The sequence below is a fragment of the Lacerta agilis genome, chromosome 9 (assembly GCF_009819535.1).
Source record: "Lacerta agilis isolate rLacAgi1 chromosome 9, rLacAgi1.pri, whole genome shotgun sequence".
Lineage (NCBI taxonomy): Eukaryota > Metazoa > Chordata > Lepidosauria > Squamata > Lacertidae > Lacerta > Lacerta agilis.
Window position 1 is genome coordinate 30,096,625 of NC_046320.1, and position 20,496 is coordinate 30,117,120.

A 20,496-nucleotide genomic window follows, 5' to 3' on the forward strand; every position below is an offset into this window, starting at 1 on the left:
GAAAAATGTTCAGCAAGGAGATGGAGCATAAGGAACTACTTCCATAAAATTGTTTGCAATTTGTAAAGCAGATAGAACATAACTGTGTTTTCTCAGCTGATACAGACTCTTTTCTATGAATTCAATAAAAGAGACTGCTCAGCATCCAAGCACTTTTGAATCTTTTGATTCTCTCGGCACATGCATGCACACGGATTCATTGTTACATTTTAACTAAATGGATCCTGGTTTATTTTTACAATAGGGAAGCTTCAAACATTAGGTTAAGTATTTATTTTTTTGCTAGAATATGTGGTTGTGTTGAAGGTAGAAAGAGCCAGGAAATTGGGTGGGGGGGGGAATCAGTTTGGCTGCAGTGCTGTGCACACCTGGAACTTACTCCCATTGAACTTTGTAGGACAGACTTCTGAGTAGACAGGCATAACACCGTTTCAAAACATTTTGAAAGACTGTTTTCTGTTGTTCTTTCTCTAGACAGGATCTTTTCCTCCAGTCTGATGTGCTGTGGCATCCCATGACTGCTTGCAGTGTGGATATATACAGCTAAAGAAACAAAGGCAGGTTCTTGTAAAGATTGCACAGTTGTCATGCCTCTAAGTCTGTTTTATCTTTGTTTCTGCCTAGAAGTAATAGGGGAAATGAAGGTTACAGTTATCCCTCAACTGCTTTCAGATGGATAAAATAGAAAGAAGCAGAACATGCAGCTTCTATCACCTGTCCTCTACCTTCTCAATTCACTGATTATAATAAAACTCTGATTTACTTACTTTAAAGCGGGGCTGAATTGTGACTTAACTGAGATCTGGTTCATGTAAGAGATCTGAGCTTGCAGCAAATTCAAAGCCAATTACATCTGACTTTGTGGGAAAGCTTCCATTTAATTACAGCTGGATCAATTCTCAGTGTTTGATGAAGCGAACAGACAAAAATATCAGTCGCGTGTTGAAAAATTGATCTAACCGCAAGACAAAAGCAATTGGACAATGACTCTATTGCACAGCCAATTAAAGTGTAGTTTGACTTTTCTGTGTGCTGATAACCAATTTGGGGGTTGTGTGGCTCATCTTTAAGACATTGGCCGAGTAGTGGTGTATGTAGAACTGATTAGACTTTTGAGGAATTAACCATAGAAAGAGGAGAAAACATTATACTAATCAGTGCAATACTACCAAGTAATATGCCACCTTATTTATCCCTCGTGCGGAAGGAAACTTTGATATTGAAAACAGGCCTGTCTGTTTACCAGCAATTCAGGGGATCTGAGAGATCTATCGTCTTAGCGTAGCTTCAGATGTTTGGGGGCAGGAAATGGGAGAGTCATAGATCCATCATGTAGGTTCAACTTTGGACATTCTAAACAAGCATGAGAAATGAAGGCAAAACCCTTGCTTTTTAAGAATGCACAAATTACCGTAGCCACTCTTAAACCAACTTTTCCCTTGTGTAGTATTGTTAACTGATTTTTACTACTTTTATCTTAACACTGCTTTACTCTTATGTATTTCCAATGCAGCTGAGCACAAAGGGCAAGATCCAGCTCACATGAAGCACCTTTAAGACACATCTACTTCAGTTGGAGTGTTTTGGTATGTTTATGCTATGGCAGCTACCCTTTATCTTATCAGTATGAGCCACATAGTGGCATGAGAATATTTAGGAATTTTGAATAAACAGAACTAAGCTAAATATCTGTTACTTATATGGCTTCCCCCTTTTTCTTTCGTAATCAGCCAAACCACAATAAGCAAAGCTAATCAGATCAGATTATACAGAAATAATGCATTACATATCAATGTCCCACTGGCAAAAATGGTGCCATAGATTTTGTGAGTGCTCTTTCAGCGTGTTTATAGTGATGTTTTTAAATAGCATAATAAAAAAACATTCTTTTTATTACTTTTTATTTTAACCATTGTCCAGTTTATCTGGAGGCCAAGTCCAGTGCTTGATGATTTAGGCATGAATTACTCACGATTCATTACTGCAGTCAGTGCTGCAAGAACAGCATCTCCGATAAGGCTCCTCAGTAAGTACATACTTTGTCACTTGAACCAGAACCTCTGATTTTCCTCAGGTTGTTAGTATGATTTTGTGGTAGGTAGCCCTAGAGGTGTAGAAAGCAAGAGCCCAGCCCAGCTGAGTTGGGGGACCTCCTTGCCACTTTATGTGGACAGCATATAAATGAGCTCACTAAACTATCAGCCTGTGTGGTTTGACACCACAGGTATGCAGAGCAATAACAGAAGGGCCAACACAGGCACTCATATGCCCTAAACAATGCTCTAAGCCAGCTTTTCCCAACCTGGGGGCCCTGCAGCTGCTCAACTCCAACTCCCATCAGCCCCAGCCAGCACTGGGAGTTGTAGTCCAAAACAGCTGGTAGGGCCCCAGGTTGGGAAAGGCTGCTCTGAGCTATCAAAAGGTCATTTTACAGTGTTGGAAGAGACCTGGTCCAACCCACTACTCAATGCAGGTTCTGCAACACAGGACGCAGCTACAGCATTCTTAAGACCATCCAACCACTGCTTAGCACCTCCAGCGAAGAGCCCATTACTTTCTCTGTCCTGCTGTTGTATGGCTTTTACCTTTAAGAAGTCTGCCTCTGTATAACCTGTTGCTGAGAATAGTTGATGGGCAGAGTGCTATTGCACTCGTGCCTTGGTTGCTGACTTCCCAAAAACATCTGGTTGGCCACTGTGAGAACAGGAAATTGGACTTGATGGGCCACTGGCCTGAATCAGCAGAATCTTCTGACATTCTCCTGCTCCTTAGCCCAAATCTGTACCCCTACAGTTCTCACCCATTGGTTGCCCTTCGGAGCCAAAGGGAACAAGTCTGTTCCATCTCCTGCAAGGCAGTTCTTTATATATTTGGAGACTGCTGCCATCACCTTCACCTGCTCTTCTCCACACGATAAACATACACCCAGCTGTTTCATTGGTTGCTCACAGGACTTGGTTTCCTGATCCGGCACCAGTAGAAGCTCGAATAACACTCTCTTTTCTGAATTGTTCCCCTACCCACCACCGGGGAGAGGTCATGGCTCATTCACACAGTTCATATGCAGAAGGCCCCAGCTTTCTACTAATGTTTGTAGAGGTTTCTTTTCGATTTTAATGAGCTTCTTGGTTATACGGTTTTTCCATTTTCCCACATTTTACTTTTGTTACCTGCCCAGACAGCTTGTGATGGAGTATGTAGGAAATCTAAATAAATTAAATGAGGAGGGGGTTAAATGGAGGAGGGGGTTAAAAGGAAGTATCTGCTGATACGGGATCTAAAGTTTCATTCTTCTCTTTTTGCTTTTCTTACTTTAGCTGAATTGATGCAGAGGTCTCCTCCATCACTGATTTCTCTGGCTGGAGGGGCACCAAACCCCAATACTTTCCCCTTCAAAACTGCTAGCATTACCATTGGAGATGGAACAACAGTTGAAATTGGGGAAGACTTAATGAAGAGAGCTCTCCAGTATTCAGCCTCTGCGGGGTATTTTACAGATTTCGTGGATCTAAAGTAGCGTTTTTAAAATAGCAAGAGGAGGGTTGCAAATAAATGCTGGCCAGGGAGGCACAGTGTCCCATGCTCCTTTGTGCAGGTGCACAGAGTACCACCACAGGAACCCTCTTCCCTTTTGCTGGGGAAAATTTATACTAGTAGCGAGGGAACAGGGAAGCTTTTATGGAAGTGGCAACTCTATGGGTTGGTCTCGGATAGGGTGTCACTTGCGCCTGAAGCTGCACCATAAGATCAGGCTGTAAGACAGTGGTGGCTAACATTTCTGGCCAGGCAGCTGCATCCATTCTTGTTCTCCCTCTCCCAATTGCTCGAGGCAAAAATATTTTCAACCAAGATCTAAAGTTAGATCAATAAAGGATGAGAATCTTGAAAGGGGACATGTAATACATTATTATGAGGAGCTTATTGAGGCAACGATTTGAAAGAGAAATGTTTGCTTAGCATTCCAGAGCTGTTGTCCTGGCTGAAGGATTTGCAGAAGAGTCTTCACAACCCTCCAACTGTTGAGTATCAGCCTGAGAAGGGGCAAATGGAGTTGTGTGTCACCACCGGCAGTCAAGAAGGGTTGAGTAAAGTAAGACAAAAGCAATATATGTTGAAGGTTATGATAATTATTCCCTGTTTTCCTCAATGCGGTGCATTGTTATCTTGCATTGCAAAGATTCATCTACTGGCTGGTAGATAAAACACACTAATATTGACATAATATCTTAGGAGCCATACAGATGTACTTTTAATATGGTGTCAGCATAGTCCTTACCTCCTAAACGATTAACTCAGCTTTACCTGAATTCTTATCTTCTAAGGATTCCTTTGCCAACTGAGGTTGCAGTCCTAACTCCACTTACTGGGGGAAAGCCTGGGTGAATTCAATAGGACTTAATTCTGAGTAGGCATGCTTAGGATCTCACTGTGGGAAGTCTGCCATGCCATTTCTCCAGAGCTCTAGCTGAAGAAGATTAGATACATCTGACAGGAACATGGTGGCAGCCTGCATGTTTTCACAAGCAGGACAAATAAGAGCTTTGGTGTACATGACTTGCATCTGGAAAATAGCACTGAGGGGAGTTTAAGTTCCAGTTTTTGCCTGCTCCCTCCCTCCAGATCATGGATCTCCGTCATCTCCTCTAATTTGGTCCTTGTGATTTGTTAACATTAGTGGTTTTAATAGAGATTTTATTATTTTTCTCATTGGGTTTTTTGGGGGGGTGGGGTGGGGTATGTGGTAAGCCATCTTAAACTTCTTTGAAAATTAGGCAATGCTCCATTTTCAGAAATCCTAAAGGCAAGGGAAGAAGAACCAAAAGCAGCCAAACTGCCACATCTTTTGCTGGCAATAGTTATTTCAGCTCAGAATCACCCTGCCTGTTTAATCTGTTCTCAGGGCTGGCCCTACCATGAGGCAGCATGGTGGTGCTTCAGGTGGAAAATATGGAAGGGCAGCAAGCCCTGTGTTGTGTGCTGTGCAACCTGTCCTGCAGCCACTTAACTAAGCCACTACCTTGGGGTGCACTGGAGGATGTTGAAATAAGTTCCAGTGGTCGTCTGACCTTTTGAACCTCAAATGGGACTGAGAGGAGGCAATTTCTCATCCTTTCCTTCAGGCAGCAAAATGGTCTTGGGCCAGCCCTGTCTGTCCTCCTCTTGACTCCGCCCAGGCTTACAAACACCCAGACAGAGGAGGAGGAGGAGAACAATGATTGTGGCTGCAGCTACCCAAGTTAAGAACATCACCAGCATCATTTCTTATATGTAAAAGCACCAAAAATGTCTTAGGCACATCTGTAGTCAGATAAAAGTACACAGGGTCCCGTGTTCAGGAGGCTGTTCCCATTCCACATTGCTGTTTTTAGAGTAGAATTGCTGCATTTGACATCATGATCTATGCAGTTTGGAAACTGACAAAGTCATTGTTCTTTATTAATAGGTTGCATGTAATTACTGAATATGTACTGTTTTGGCCAACGACCTGTGAAACAGGCAAAGTACACCATGAAATGAGCATTTTGTGCAATATAAATAAGGAGCTGCTTTCTGGCTTTTCGGTCCATTTTGTTGCCACTTATATTCTTAGGAGCACAAAATTGGACTGTGATAGTACAGTTGAGTAGGACTTTATGTGCCGTAACTTTGCTATCCATTTAATTAGCATTCATTTGTAATGTGTTATGCAAGGTGGTTGTTTTTTCCTGGCCTGCTCTTTTCTCTCTAATACTACAGGACATTTTGAGGATCCCCCCCACCCGCAAGTTTAGCCATAATTCACCCAATGAGCAGTTCTCTACTTCCCATATTATTTTTTATTCCATCTTAGAATCAACTTTGGTTTACAAAATAGCTACCGGTAACTCTTTACTACCATAAGGCACTTTCTGTAGAAGTAGAGAGAAATATTAATGGTACACAGAAAGTCTTGCAATAATATATGTTATATATCTTAAACATGTAGGTATTTGAAATGCTGATTAATCCTGGAGACACGGTCCTTTTAGATGCGCCCACCTATCCTGGGACACTGGCAGCTGTGAGTATTCCATCATTCTGGAAACCTACGACAGTGGCAAGTGCTGGTATAGTTCAGATCTTCACCTAAAAACAAGTGAGGTGGAATCTACACATATATTAAAAAACATTGTAAAAATGCTTTTTGAAAAAAACGTTTTTTAAAAATATATTGAATTTGGCATTAGCTCACTAGCACCACCTAGTGTCACATTTGCATACTGCCCTTAAAACACACTAAAACATTATATTAGCAGCTGTAAAGCTTGAGTCCTTGGTTTGACTCTGACTGCTGCTTAACAGTGGGCTAGAGAGGTTTTTTTAATCCTTTCCTGACATGTGGGCCATATCTGCACTAACATTTTAAAGCACAACAAAACCACATTGTAAAAGCCACAGCTTCCCCCCCAAAATGCATGGAACTGTAGTTTTGTTAAGGGTGCTGAGAGTTGTCCCTTTCCCCTCACAGAGCTACATTCCCAACATACGCTGGGAAGAGGAGCTGATTATTGTTAAACCACTTTGGGTAATTTTAATTGAGACAACAGCACATAGGATCAGGAGGTTTAACCCCACCATTGCTGCTGTACTTCTTTTGAAAATCCTTCCAGCAGCTGTCATTGGGATCTGGAGGGAGTCACCCATTCATGCCAATGGGAGATTTTCTTTCAGGCATAATTGCGACCATGGGGTGGCGGCGGCAAAATTTCATCACATTCACAGTGGGTTAATAAAGGTTAAACCTGCCCTTGCCACACACTGCAGTCCTAATGAAATCCACCCCTTTGGCTGCTATTACTATTTTTAAAAACCCTGGCATGGTTACTGGAGACACATTTGGTCAGGTATCCTGTATACACTTATATATAGGAATATAAGAAGCTGTGTTATGCTGAGTCAGGCCATTGGCCCATCCAGTCTACACTGACTGGCAGCAGTTCTCCAGGATTTCAGGCAGAGCACATTCCCAGCCCTAGCCAGAGATGCTGGGGATTTCACCACAGACCTCCTGCCTGTGTCCACTGAGACACAGACCTTTCCCATTATACTCAGTAGGACTTATTTCTGAGTAGATGTGCACAGGCCTGTGCTGTTAGCATCACATCTGGTTTCTTCACACATTCCTGTTCATGGGAGGGACTGTGTGGCGATAACTAAATGGCGAGCTTGCACGTGCAAAAACTGGCTTTGCGGCTCTGTAGTTTTAAAAAACGTGCCTCGTGAGTTTAGATGAAATACAGTAATGTATAATAGCCGTAGATACAGAGAAACGCTGGGATAAATCTTGTTCCTGTCAATATTGTATATAACAGTTCAGCCTTCCCTGATTCTGCAAATCATTGTGGTGTCTGGATGATTTATGGTTTGACTTAGTGTGTTGTTGGCAATATTTTTTCATTATCCATTCCGGGGGTGCCCAGTATAAAACTTAAATGCAGCTGCAGTTCATTTATGGCCTAATAAATGAAGGGCTAGTTAGTGCAGAAAGAGAAATTGCAGGCTCTTTATTTTAAACCTCAGCTATAACTGCCCACACCTTTGTATTTTCCTCTAGTTGATCCATTAGCATTATTGAAATTTCAGGCCTCTTTCTGAATACCTTGCGTTTTGGAGCAATTATCCTTTCTTTCGTTGAGGCAAGTTATTTATGGTTCCGGCAGTTTCACCCGATCGGGAATGAGAGATAAGACTATGAGCTGCTCCTTACATTATGTGATAGAAAACCCGGCTTTGCTCCCAAACGTACACTTAAGAGGAAACTGCGTCCAGTTCTTTGTCTCAGCTGTCTCTTACGTTTGTGTATCACATTCTTAAGTTGTACATTTAAAAAGTGTTAAGTATGCATCTATAATGGGTGCCAGAGGTGAGCAGGCCCAGGGGCAAAAGTGAATGAAGCAACATGTGCAAATTTCACCTTCGTAGTGTGGACACAGGTTTGTGCACACAGTTGCCACACACACCACTGTCTAACCTCCATCCAGACAAACAAGAAGCATTAAAAATCAAGGTCATGTTCCAGACAGGCCCAAACTATGGCCTAGGGAATGTTCTGAGGGCCAGATAGAGATGCCTAGAGGACCTGAGGTTCCCTGCGCCAATCTATAACATTTAATGTGTGGCGCAGCCATGCAGGCCAGGTTACGTGTGACAGTTGCCTCTCCATGCCATTGCCATTGTTGGAAGGGATGCGTTAAAACTCGCAAAACCTGAAAGGCGAACCTCTCCACATGGACAGCTCGGTGTGCTTTGTTTGTTTACCTGTATATAGAGATTTTTTATATGGTTGCTCTGGCATGTAAATCAACCCTTACGTTGTTTCCATGCCTCACCCCGTCTCATTTGTTTCATAGATGTTCTCATTACTACTGTGGTGGGGGGCTTGTTCCTTTTAGTTATAAAAGCTTGCATTCTTGGGCCTAGAAAAAATTGGTGGTACAAGGTTCATTCCAAAATAAGAGTATGACCAGACCGCAACTCAGTTGTATGCTCAGAAAGGCCAGTAAGCATGCAGATTAGATTTCCCGTGATACATGAACACATTTGGCTGCGGTTCTGTGCACATCTATTAGGAGTAAGCCACACTGAACACAGTGAGACATACTTTTCACCACTGCATAGCACCCTCAACTGTTCCAAGTAGATCTCCTGTTTCTTGGTGATCTCTGTCTAGTCTCCCTCACAACACCTTATTCCAGGGATGCCCACTTAGAATACATATGTAGCACCATCTCTATGTCTCTCCAATTGCTTCCTCAAAACACAATTTCTGTGATTCCCTTACTTCATCGTTTACACCCCGTATGCAACAAAATCTCAGTAAGCTGCATTTGCTCACATAGGTCTCTTGTTGTCCCTGGTTTTCCCGTTCCCACCACTCCGCAGTAATATTTTAGACGGTAAGCAGATGTGGGGGTGTGAAACGCTCTGTGTCTTTTTTGCTTAGGAAGTAAATTGCCATATATGCTGATGTTTTTTTTAATGGACGAATGATTATAAAAGGTAAGCTAAAGATTAAGGTTTGGACCAACTTCTGCTCATGAACGGGTCAACAAGTTTTCAAGCTCCAGAAAACCACAAAATGCTACAAAGGATTTCTGCTTTTGCAAGAGAACTTCCCTTTTTCCTCCCCTCCCTGCTCATTTTCTGTGCCCTCCACAAATCTGCGCCAGAAGGTTGAAGGAACCCCCAGAGCAGATTTAGAGGTTGCACAGGGAAGATGAGTGGGAGGGGAATTCCCATTGTGCAGCCAAAACTCCTTGCCATTTACCTTCCCGCCAGAGCAGTACCTATTTATCTACTTGCACTTTGATGTGCTTTCAAACTGCTAGGTTGGCAGGAGCTGGGACCGAGCAATGGGAGCTCACCCCGTTGCGGGGATTAAAACCACCAACCTTTCGATTGGCAAGCCCAAGGCACAGTGGTTTACACCACAGCACCACCCGCGTCCCTAGGCACCATTAAAATATTGTAGCAAGAGTAGATGCATGTGATGCAAAATGTCTTGCTTATGTAAACTCTCTTCATTCTTGTCATCTTGTATTATAAACCAGCTGAGGCCACTCGGCTGCAACATTGTCAATGTTCCCAGTGACCAACATGGCATTATTCCAAAAGCCCTGAAAGAAGTTCTTTCCAGATGGACTCCAGAAGATGCCAAGAAACCTAACAGCAGCCTCCCCAAATTTCTCTACACAATTCCTAACGGTGGCAATCCTACTGGAGCCTCACTGACGACAGACCGCAAAAAAGATATCTATCAGGTATATTCATTAAATGCACATTTAATGTCACTGCTCTGGCAAAAAATAAAAGTGGGGGAGGTGGTTTCACATCAAGCGAACCTGCTGGATATTACCGTATGTCTTGGGTATTAGCAAAACATTGACTGTAATTAAAAAAAACATGGTGGAGAACAGACCTCTATATTACAGGGACTTTTGGGAGAAATCAGTGCATCTTGGTACATTCTCTGCACAGAAATAAAAAACGGTACTCATCTGTAGTGGTTGGTGGGATGGGGACACTTACCGGTAACTGATTTCCCATCACTGTCATTGGGGCGCAGCAGAGAGATCAGTACAGTGAATATGCACCGGTAGGAATGTCTTATGCATTGGTTCCACCAATTGGTTCCACTAGGGTATTTGCACCAAGACAATCTTCTTGCTATCTTACCCACTTCCTCTCAATAAGCCACAGCAGCAGCCGTGATGTGATGTCAGGTAAGCACTGCAAACCACCACCACCGCTGCTGCTACTAAGATCCATCTATGTGGAAATCAGACCCCAAATGAACCCTCCAAGACTTGTTTAATGTGATTTCTGAGAGTAATAAAAGTGGCAGTGCTGCCAGTAGACGTGTTGTTTGGTTGTGATTGTAAACATATCAGTTTCTTAATTCTAGGAGAGTTCAGCAAGGTACGTAATTTGTTTAAAGCCTGGAATAGTTTGGGACTAGGTCATTTGAAGCCCAGCCACCGCCACCACATCCATAAGAACTTGCCTGGGCCTGAAGATCAACCTGAGAAACGTTGTTCTCTGGCCTGCCATGTTAACCACGTTGGCAGGTGCAAGGGGCAGGGCTCTTTCAGCAGTGGCTCCACACTTGTGGATTTCCCTCTCCCAATAGCTGTGCTTGGTTCCCTCTCTTGTTGCCTTTAAACAGTCCCCAAAAACTTTTATTTTTCCAATAGTTGTATTGATTTTATTGCTGGAAACCCCTCCCCCATATATGCTTTTAATCTGTGTTTTATACACACACACACACACACACACACACACACACACACACACACATATATATATATATATATATATATATATATATATATATATATATATATATATATATATATTCATATTCAGTTGTTTTTGGTTTTAACATGTTTATTGTAAATTGCCTTGTGGTGGATCATCCTCAAAGATGGGACAGAAATATATGAAATGCATGTTCTGTGGCGCCAATGTAAAAGGGTTTCCTTTCCCTCTTTTAAGTTCCATATTTATCTACTCAAGCAAATATAATTTTTAGAAGAAATCTGTAGCATGTGGCTAATGACTTACTCAATTAACAGATATACTTTTAAAATCTGTGATTAAAGCATTAAACACACTCAATTAGAGTATGGCTTACTGCACTCTGATCCTCCTGACTTCCAACCACTCGAGCCTGAAAGCGTATATGGATTGCTGCTACCCAGACCAGTTTTCTTAATTAGCTTCCATGGAAAGTGCTAACCTGCATCCACATGCTTTTGCATGCCCTGTCTCCATTGGAATTAATTAGAATCCTAGCATTTTCAAGAGATGCGGGTGCATGTGAGAATGCACACAGATCTTAGGATCAGGGCAAAAATCTCCACTGCTTGTTCACAATTCCATTTGAAACTAAGTTTGGATTCACCTGACAACACCTGAAGACTACTTTGTGTACTTTGTGTGATGGTGTAATGGCTCAAAGGGGAACCATTTGGGCAACAGAATGTTTCTGATTTGATTAAATATTTTAATGCGGGTATGTGTCAGTGGGTTGTTTTTCCCTCCTTTCAGCTTGCAAGACAATATGATTTCCTCATAATAGAAGATGATCCATATTACTTCCTTCAGTTTGATAAGGTGAGTTTTCAATTCTGCTGTGCGCTAGCATAGACTTTGCTATCTCTTCTAACTTGCATCCTACTAATACCACATTACTGATTGCTTTTTGAAGTGATATTTCCCTATTCTTTTCCCACTAAGCAGAAAGTTATGTTCTCATCATGGCATTTGCAAAAGTGCAAAAATAAAAGGATGTCATGTGCCTTAGGTAGGCACTCATTTTTGGCAGTAGGGATTGACAGATCAGTCCATGTCTGGTTCATATCAGCTTAATGTACATTTATTCTTGTGCCTGTTCTATCCTGTTTACACATGCATATACATTTTTTGCAATGCATAAATTCACATTATTGAGTGTTTTTATTTTGTATACAAAATACACATATTTTCACCCGTGGATGACAGAGGTCTCAAAGTGGACAGTACAGCTACCCCTGCAGCTCAGAGACAGAAATACTCAGAACTTGTGACAGAATACTTTGCTCCTCCCTTCCTGCTGAGGCTCAGACCATTTCCTGTCTAAGCTCATAGCACATCCTGTTTGGAATCTCTCTACCTCTTCTTCCTCAGTTCCACTTCTCCTTATCCTTCACTTTTTTTTACCTCCCCTCCCCTCCCTTTCTCTCTTCATTATTTGTGTCTTTTGCCTTTTCCTTACCAGGTTACTACAATATAGATAGATGATAGATAGATGATAGGCACACACACACACACACACCTTTAAAAAGACATTTTTTACCTCTGTTGCCTTCATCCCCCACCCAGCTGACAGAAAGGGCTTCAGTCTTCCAACTATCTCTCCTTCATGGGTAAAATTTGTCCATCCTCGTGTTCCAAAGTGGTTTCTAGCAACAAAAAGATCATGGCAATGGGCATGGACATGCTTGGTGGTGTTTGCAGGCAGTGCCCAGTCATTTGGGATTTTCCCACTATTGGCTCAGCCATTATTTTTGGCTCCTGACAACTGGAAAGAAGAAATCTCCAACCATATACTGAATTCAGTGGGTCTGGCAAGTGGTGAAAGGCAAAATGGCCACAGTAGCAGCTGGGAAATGCCGTCATCTCAAATGTTGCCATTTCTCATGCAGACAAACAAGCTGCTTTCTGGCACTGAAGGCATGAGAAAGAATGTGGGACTCTGACTCCGGGGGCATGTCCATCTTCCTGCATAAATAGGTTAAAAACGATGTGCGTTTTAAGAGTTGGAGCCAACTAAGTTCTTCTTTGAGTAGAGTCATTGAAATGAATAAGCTTAAGCTAGTAATGATCTGTTCATTTCAATGGGCCTACTTTTAGTAGAACTAACCTTCAACAATGTATTTTATACCTCTGCTTATAAGCACTGGAATTCTTGTGTTAACTTTTACTAACTAACCTATGTGTTCTTTCCACAAGCCTTGGGCACCAACATTTCTTTCCATGGATATTGATGGTCGAGTTATCAGGACAGACTCTTTCTCTAAGATCCTCTCATCTGGGTAATATCGTTTTTTGCTTTCTGGACCATATGCCCCAAAATGGAAATGCAATGACATGGGTTCTGAGCTTGAGTTTTCCAACCACACACTGTAGAAAGAACCTTAAACTATTGGTATAACCATAAAAGAAAGACTGGTTCTCGCCTTCCCCATTAATTTTATTTCACTTACTTCCCCCCCCCCCCACATCTGCCACTCTGTCCTCCCTCCTGTCAGTTACTGAGAACTAGATTCTGCTCTTTTCTAGAGAGTGCAAGTATAGCAAATGCCAAGCATTCACCTGAGCTGTCAAAGTTCCTTAGCTATAGGTGCTTTACCTCCTAGATTCTTCTCCAGTTTCTGTAGTATTGTTTCATTTTCCTTCTACTTCCTCTCTCATAATTCTCTTCTATGTATTGAAAGTCACGATAAATGTCAGGAGCAAAAGAAGGTATTCCAACACAATTGCGTTGAATTGTAATTATATATTTAAATGATGAAATGTTACAATTTTAATTAATTGTTGTTTCACATAGGCTAAGGATAGGGTTTCTAACTGGTCCCAAGCCTCTCATCGACAGAGTTATTCTGCATATTCAGGTTTCCACAATGCATACCAGTACTTTCACGCAGGTAAGAGCCAACAGGGTTGCTGTAAGGTTTGGGTGGTGGTTTCTCGTGAGTAATGAGGCAGGAGTCTGTTCCTTCTATTTACAAGTTTAATAGTGCAAATATGTACAGTGCAGCGCTCCTAAATCCATGACCTGCTTAGTCAGTCCCAGATTCCGGAAGTGGCGCTTTTCGGGAGCGCCCCCAGCAAAAGAACTTTGGCACCAATGAGAAAGCCATTATGTAAAATTTTCCACTTTTTGTAATTTCAGCATAATTTTCACAAAGTTTGCACATGCGTGTGTGTTGATAAATAAGTGTAACTGTCCTATATTAGCAGTGCTTTTGATTTATTATTAAAAGTAATTATGAATTAAGAGGGTTGAGTTTAATTTTAAAAGACCTTTTAAGCGTTTGGAATCTGTGGTGTTAATTAACAACGCAGAATGTTATGGGGAACTAGAGCTTTTTGCAACTAGCCCCTTGTCGATTCAATTTCTATTCCTTTGAGTTAGCAACATAATTGAGAATGGTGGGAAGGGAAACGGCAACACACAAGGGAGCGAGCGGTACATGCAGTCTCTGCTTCTGGGCAACGAACACCGCTTTAAACTTATACGGCAACACTGGGCCTAATCACTTTGACAGGGTTATTCTGTAGTTGTGGAACACCTTAAGAACTGGGCATACGGATTTATAGATAGCAAAAACCTTGGAGAGAGATAACAATAGCTGTATCAGGCTTACAGGCTCACCATGCTGGCTTTAATCTCTGTAATATAATGTCGTTCAGAGTTATGTAGTTTTATTGGTGTGAGCCTCCCTGAGCTCCACTTGGGAAAGAAGGGTGAGCTATAAATGTGAAGCAATAAATAACTAGATAAATAAATTAAAGGGTTTCTAGGGAATTTTGGATGTAATCTTACGTAACTTCCCTGACAGTAAGGCCCACTGGACTTACTTCCGAGTAAACAGGCAAAGGATTTCACAGCACAGCATGCAGGTTTTCTAATGCCTAGGCATTCTAGCTTGTTTATTAGCCTCTGTTTGACAAGATATTTACTCTAATCTTTACTTCCATAGCTTATGATAGCCCAGCTTCTTCAACAATGGGGACAAAAAGGTTTCCTGGACCACGTAGATGGGTAATGCGTGTCTATTTTACATTACTATGTTGTTGTCATTTTGTTTTCACATTGGGCTATTTTCCAGTAGCCCAAGGCTCCATGCTTAAGACTTTCAAGGAAACATGATCAGAATCAGGCTTCTACTTCTAACATTATCAGACATAACTGCTGCATTTTTTTATACCAAGCGGGGTTGTACATTGTCCATCATGACCTTTGGAATGAGGGCAAGAAATAAGCCACTCCATGAGTGGCTAATCATACACTTAAGGAACAGTAGAACTGCCAAGAAGGCTAGGGATATTAAGGCAGCTTGTGTCAACCAGTTTGCCTCACAGAGCAATTCATGTGCAGTGTCTAGCACATGCAAATAATTACTTCATTGGTCCTACTTTTTGTATTTTGTGCATCAAAGAGCATATACTCCAGTAGCTGTTTTGAGAGACCAGCTTCATTTGGCTCTTCCTTTCTATCTATCCATGAATTTCCATTAGAGCTGGCCAGGTCAAGAGCTTTGTAACCCCAGGAACTGACGGTGTCCTCCAACTTCTGCGTTCTTCCCCCCCCCCTTCCTTTTATGTCATGTCTTTCTAAATTGTAAATTTATTTGTGGGCAAGGTTGCCTTTTTCGTTACTGTTTTTATGGATCTTACAAAGGCTGCCATGGGAGCCTTTTTAGCTGAAGAGGGAGATAAAAATACTTAAATAACATAGAACTGCCATGGGAACATAAAACATGTATTGTTTTGCAACTGGCCAATTCATAGTACCACTGGAAGAGCCTCACCTTGCCCCAGTACACACACACACACACACACACACTTGTTAATAGCATACTATAGTGAGAAGCATATGTACGGGGGGGGGAGTGTGAGCACAGTATTACATGGCAACAACATTTGTATACTTAATGCTATGAACATTAAACATTCATAACCTATACGCTATTTACATCTATTGAAATCTATGGCACCAAAGAGGATATGCATACACAAAGACCAGCTGCATAGTTTTAACATATATACCCCATGAGGACTCTCTACATGTGACTCACCACTGGGTTTAGGGATTTTTCTCTAAATCACCACTATATCCCACCTGCTTGCCCCTAAAAAGCACTGACAAGAAATTTCATTTTGTGCGATAAGCCACTGCACGCGGATGAATGGCGAGGGACTAAAACCATCTTCCACGTTGCAGTCGCCATTTTGTGTACACTCTAGCCCCTGTTTTGTAACAGATTTCTGTTTCATTTATAAACTCGTACTCTTCGTTTTTGCCAGTTTTAATGATGCAAAAGTTCTCTTGTTGAAATGGCTTTTCCCCAATGATGTTTGTATTCCAGTGTGGTGGACTTTTACAAGAAGCAGCGGGATGTGATGCTTGTGGCAGCAGATAAGTGGCTAAAAGGTTTGAAGACAAGAGTATTATTTGAACTATAAATCAATTGTTTTGTTCCTGTATGTGCCATTGAGGGCCAGATTTAGGTTTGATGAGCCGCTAAGCTGCTGAAGGTAATGGGCCCTTTATATGTCCAGCTGTCCTTTGTCAACAACAAATTATTGTTGTTTTTTGTGTTGAATATATGCTATATGGTAATTTATGGACCTAATAGCCATTTGCACATAACAAAATATGTATTTTATCAAAGTAATTGATATAGAAATGAGCAAACCAGTGATATTTTAGGGAGCAGGCTAGCAAGCGGGGCCCATTACTTACATCATAGGTGCCTACACAACACAAAACAGTTTTTATTTAATTTGTTTTTTATCTTATAGTTTGGAAATGTGCATCCAGTTTTTCCCCCTTTAAATTCTTTTGGGGCCCCCAAAAGAGTGGGGCCCTAAGCTATAGCATGTTTAGCTTATACATAAATCCGGCACACTGATGCCATTGGTAGGGGAACCTCAGGCCTGGGGGCTGGACATGTTCCATGCCACACTCCTCTGCAGCCCTTTTGCACCTTCATCAGGTGTTTATACCTGGCTGGAATGTGTCCTTCAACTCTGATAATGCCTCTTTCATTGCCTGGAGGTGGGATAGGAAAAAGTATGTGAGTGTATGTAGAAACTAGCCTACTGTACAAAGGTAAAATTTATATCTATTGCCCTGCCCACTTTTGCCTCATTTCCCATCCTTAGTGTCATGTGGCCCTTACCAGATTACCCAGAAGGGAATGTGGCCCTCAGGCAGAAAAAAAGTCCCTCACCCTTCTTATATGTGATAGAGGTGTATTGCCAGAAGGGAGGAAATCCATAATTTCCCTCATTTGTTCAGAGAAGTATATGAGAAGATGGGCACAGCAGATGGCTTGACGATAGCAGCTCATAAGTCTTACAGTAAATGATCACAGAACATAAAAGAAGCCCAAACTTGTTAAAGAAGAAAAGTTACGTTATTGCATGAAAGTTATGTTCTTACATGTTTCCTTTCCCTGACTGTTTCTCTCTCTCTCTCTTAAGGCCTAGCAGACTGGCATTCACCTGCAGCTGGAATGTTTCTATGGATGAAAATCAAGGGAGTTTCTGATACACAAGAGCTGATCATGAAGAAAGCTTTGGAGAAACAAGTATGGAAAATCTATACTATCCTAGGCCTAAAATAATGTTGGGAGAGAGGGAGGTAATCATAGTTTTATCAGTGTCTAATATTGGAAAAGGCAGAATAAGCTTATGAACTGAACATGAAGGATTTTTCTTTAGGTGCTGCTGGTTCCTGGAAGAGCATTTAACATTAACAGCTCCGATCCCAGCTCTTACGTCAGAGCTTCCTTCTCGCTGTCTTCTCCAAACCAGATTGATCAGGTGAGTGCAGTCTTGCTGTGCCTGCCAGCTTATCAAATCTTTGGTCAGATTTGCTATCATTCAGCCTCCTATCATCATTGTCACTAGGGCCAGACTCACAGGTGCAAGTCTGGGGCCCTGCATCACCCAGGGAACCCTATGAAGTCTGCACACTCCCCTGAGGTCTGTGGAGACTTGGCCCCTCAGAGAGAGGAAGGGTTGGGAGCTGACATTTGGGAACAGTGGCCAAGGGTTTGACCTTCAAAGGAAGGAGCTCAAAGCATTCCTGTTTGGTGCAGGAATGTTGCCAAATCAGCTCATTTAGATATAAAGCAGTAAGGTCCCTGTCCAATCAAACTCATGCCACAGAAGGTCTGTATACACCTCCTATATCTAGCTCTGGACCATGAGAGATAGACATGGGGTCTGGAGGGAGGTAGTATGGAAAGTGCACATCTTCCCATTCCTTGGAATGCCCATGTGGAATGCTCATGAGCATAGGCAGAGGAGAAAGGATAAATAGGGCATTGTTGAGACTTGTGTGGCACACCCTGAACCCACAGTTGAATGGCTCCAATCCTAACCAGTTATCATTCTTATTTATTATTGCAGGGTTTTCAGAGGTTGGCTGAGCTCATCAAAGAAGCCTTATGATTTTACCAAATGAAAAATCCTTGATAAGCTAAAGAATCTACGGTAGAAACTCTGACCTTTTTGAACACACTGGGGTTTCCCAAGTGTCCACAGCAGGGAGAGCCGTTGTGGGGACCTCCAGATGTTGTTCGACTATAACTCCCATCAGCTCCAGTCACTATAGCCCATTGGATGATGGAAGTTGTAGTGCAACATCTGGCAGGCATCCCATTGGTTACCTGTGGTCTGCAGAGTATGCTATGACGTAAAATGCACGCCTTTCCCCTCATAATGGTGCTGTTGTTTTCAGGCTGTCCACAGCAGATAATAAGGTGGGGCTGCAGTATTCACCTGAGCTCCATCCAACAGAGTCGCTGCAGCATGCAGAGAGCGGGAGGGATGCAGTGGCAAGGTTGGTGCAGTGTAAATTTCCCAGTGGAGCCAATTCACCATGCCAACCTGGCCACTGTCACACAAACCTCCCTCTCTTCATCCCAGTGTGCTGCAGTGACTCAGTCATACAGAGGACAGAGGAGCAGTGCACCTACAGCACCCCATCTGCTGCTAGAGGCTGTATATTGACATCTTGGAATGCTGGTTGCGTAATTTATTCAGGAAGATCTAAATTAAGCTGTTGCTGAAGTGTTGCCCTCAATGAGTCTTGCTAATTTTTTGCTAGATTGAAATAGTTCATAAAATAATGCCCCCTTTTGTGTATCAACATGTTTCCCCCAAATTTTAATGAGAAATTATCTTTAACCATAATCGCCCAAAACTTCAGTAGATCTTCTCCATCTCTCATCCACTGAGAAACAAGAGAGTCTGATAGTAATAAGGAGAGAAGTAGCAGGAGCTGCTAGGAAGCGTGACTGCAGCTGCCATTTCATGGCATCAACCCAGAATTTACAGTCAACTGATCAAATACCCATTTCCAAATAAATAGCTGCACTCTCCATGCAGAATGGCAAACCCGGTATCTGTCTGAGGAAATCAAGCAGATTGAACTCTTTCGACTTGGCAGCGAATCCCTGAAATCCAAATGGGAATGGCAAAAGTAAGTTGGGCCAAGGACTTACTTATGAGTAAACATGTAAAGGATTACACTATAAATTATATCAGTGTTTCTCACTGGTGTAGCAGGAGAGGGTGGCAAGTGTTGCGGGAAGATTCAAGGACGATCAAAGAAACATTTAAGTGTGGTATAGTATACTATCAAAATAATTTGTTTATTCGCAGATTATGGATAGATATTTTTTCAAAATCAAACAGCGCTAGAAGTTGTTACTTTTTGTTTTCCAATGTATTTCTTATCAATAAAAAAAAATCAGTGTGTCATGAGCAATTTTTTATTCTGACCCAGAGAAAAAAGTTTGAGATCCATTGAACTACAAAAATGAAGATGAAAGCTACTTCTGCTAACCACATGATGCAGATTACAGTAATGACAGCCATCATATTTGTCCCTCTTTCTGTTCAGTTTTTTTTACATAATATATAACCACCATGCTAAAAGTATTTCTAAATGTTACTAGTTTTTTTATGATAATATATATGATGGCCACACTACTAAAATAATTTCTCAGTGTCAGTTGCCAAGAAGAAACGGTCCTTACTACCCTACACAGATTGACATTGTTTATTTTTTTGATGTTCAAAAAGGGCCTGTGAGGTTGTCTCATGATTGTTTTTTTATATATTAACTCTGAAAAGGCAAAAGTGCCTTCTCTTGATAGAATATCTAAGGCCTTTATGAAGCATTTATCATCACATGATTAAGTGGATTGATTATATCTGTTATCTGGGAGTTTGCTTTCCTGAAATCTGCAAATGGAAAGTAAACTTTCAGCTTGTTAGACTGAAGGTGGAACAGGCAACCAATGGGGTCCTAAAGTTCTTTCCTAATATCAAAGTCCTTAAACAATCTCTGACTGTTTTAACCGATTTTAATACTGTATTTTTCATTGCTATAACCTGCCCTGAGACCTTATGGTGAAGGGTGAGTGAGAAATATAAGAACAATCATTAACTGATCATGGTTTAAAATGCAACCTTGGGGCCCCTCTGATCTCAACTGATCTGCAAAGTTCTCAGAAAAGAATCCTTAGAGCAGGGGTCAGCAGCCTTTTTCTGCCCTGGGCCGTCCACCGTCCCTCAGACCATGTGTGGGCCGGACTATATTTTTTTTGGGGGGGGGGGAATGAACGAATTCCTATGCCCCACAAATAACCCAGAGATGCATTTTAAATAAAGGGACACATTCTACTCATG

At 41.8% G+C, this 20,496-nt stretch overlaps 1 protein-coding gene across 1 annotated transcript; it reads left to right on the forward strand.

The window, feature by feature from the left end:
• Positions 1–1,508: 1,508 nt before the first annotated feature.
• AADAT (aminoadipate aminotransferase) lies at positions 1,509–19,872 on the forward strand. Its single transcript, XM_033160541.1, has 14 exons — positions 1,509–1,586; positions 1,921–2,026; positions 3,318–3,486; positions 3,958–4,090; positions 5,966–6,040; positions 9,570–9,779; positions 11,569–11,634; positions 13,012–13,094; positions 13,610–13,706; positions 14,766–14,827; positions 16,155–16,219; positions 17,275–17,381; positions 17,515–17,616; positions 18,208–19,872. Exons 2-14 carry the CDS (start codon positions 1,960–1,962, stop codon positions 18,247–18,249), a joined length of 1,278 nt encoding a protein of 425 aa, XP_033016432.1. The 5' UTR covers positions 1,509–1,586; positions 1,921–1,959; the 3' UTR covers positions 18,250–19,872.
• Positions 19,873–20,496: the final 624 nt, after the last annotated feature.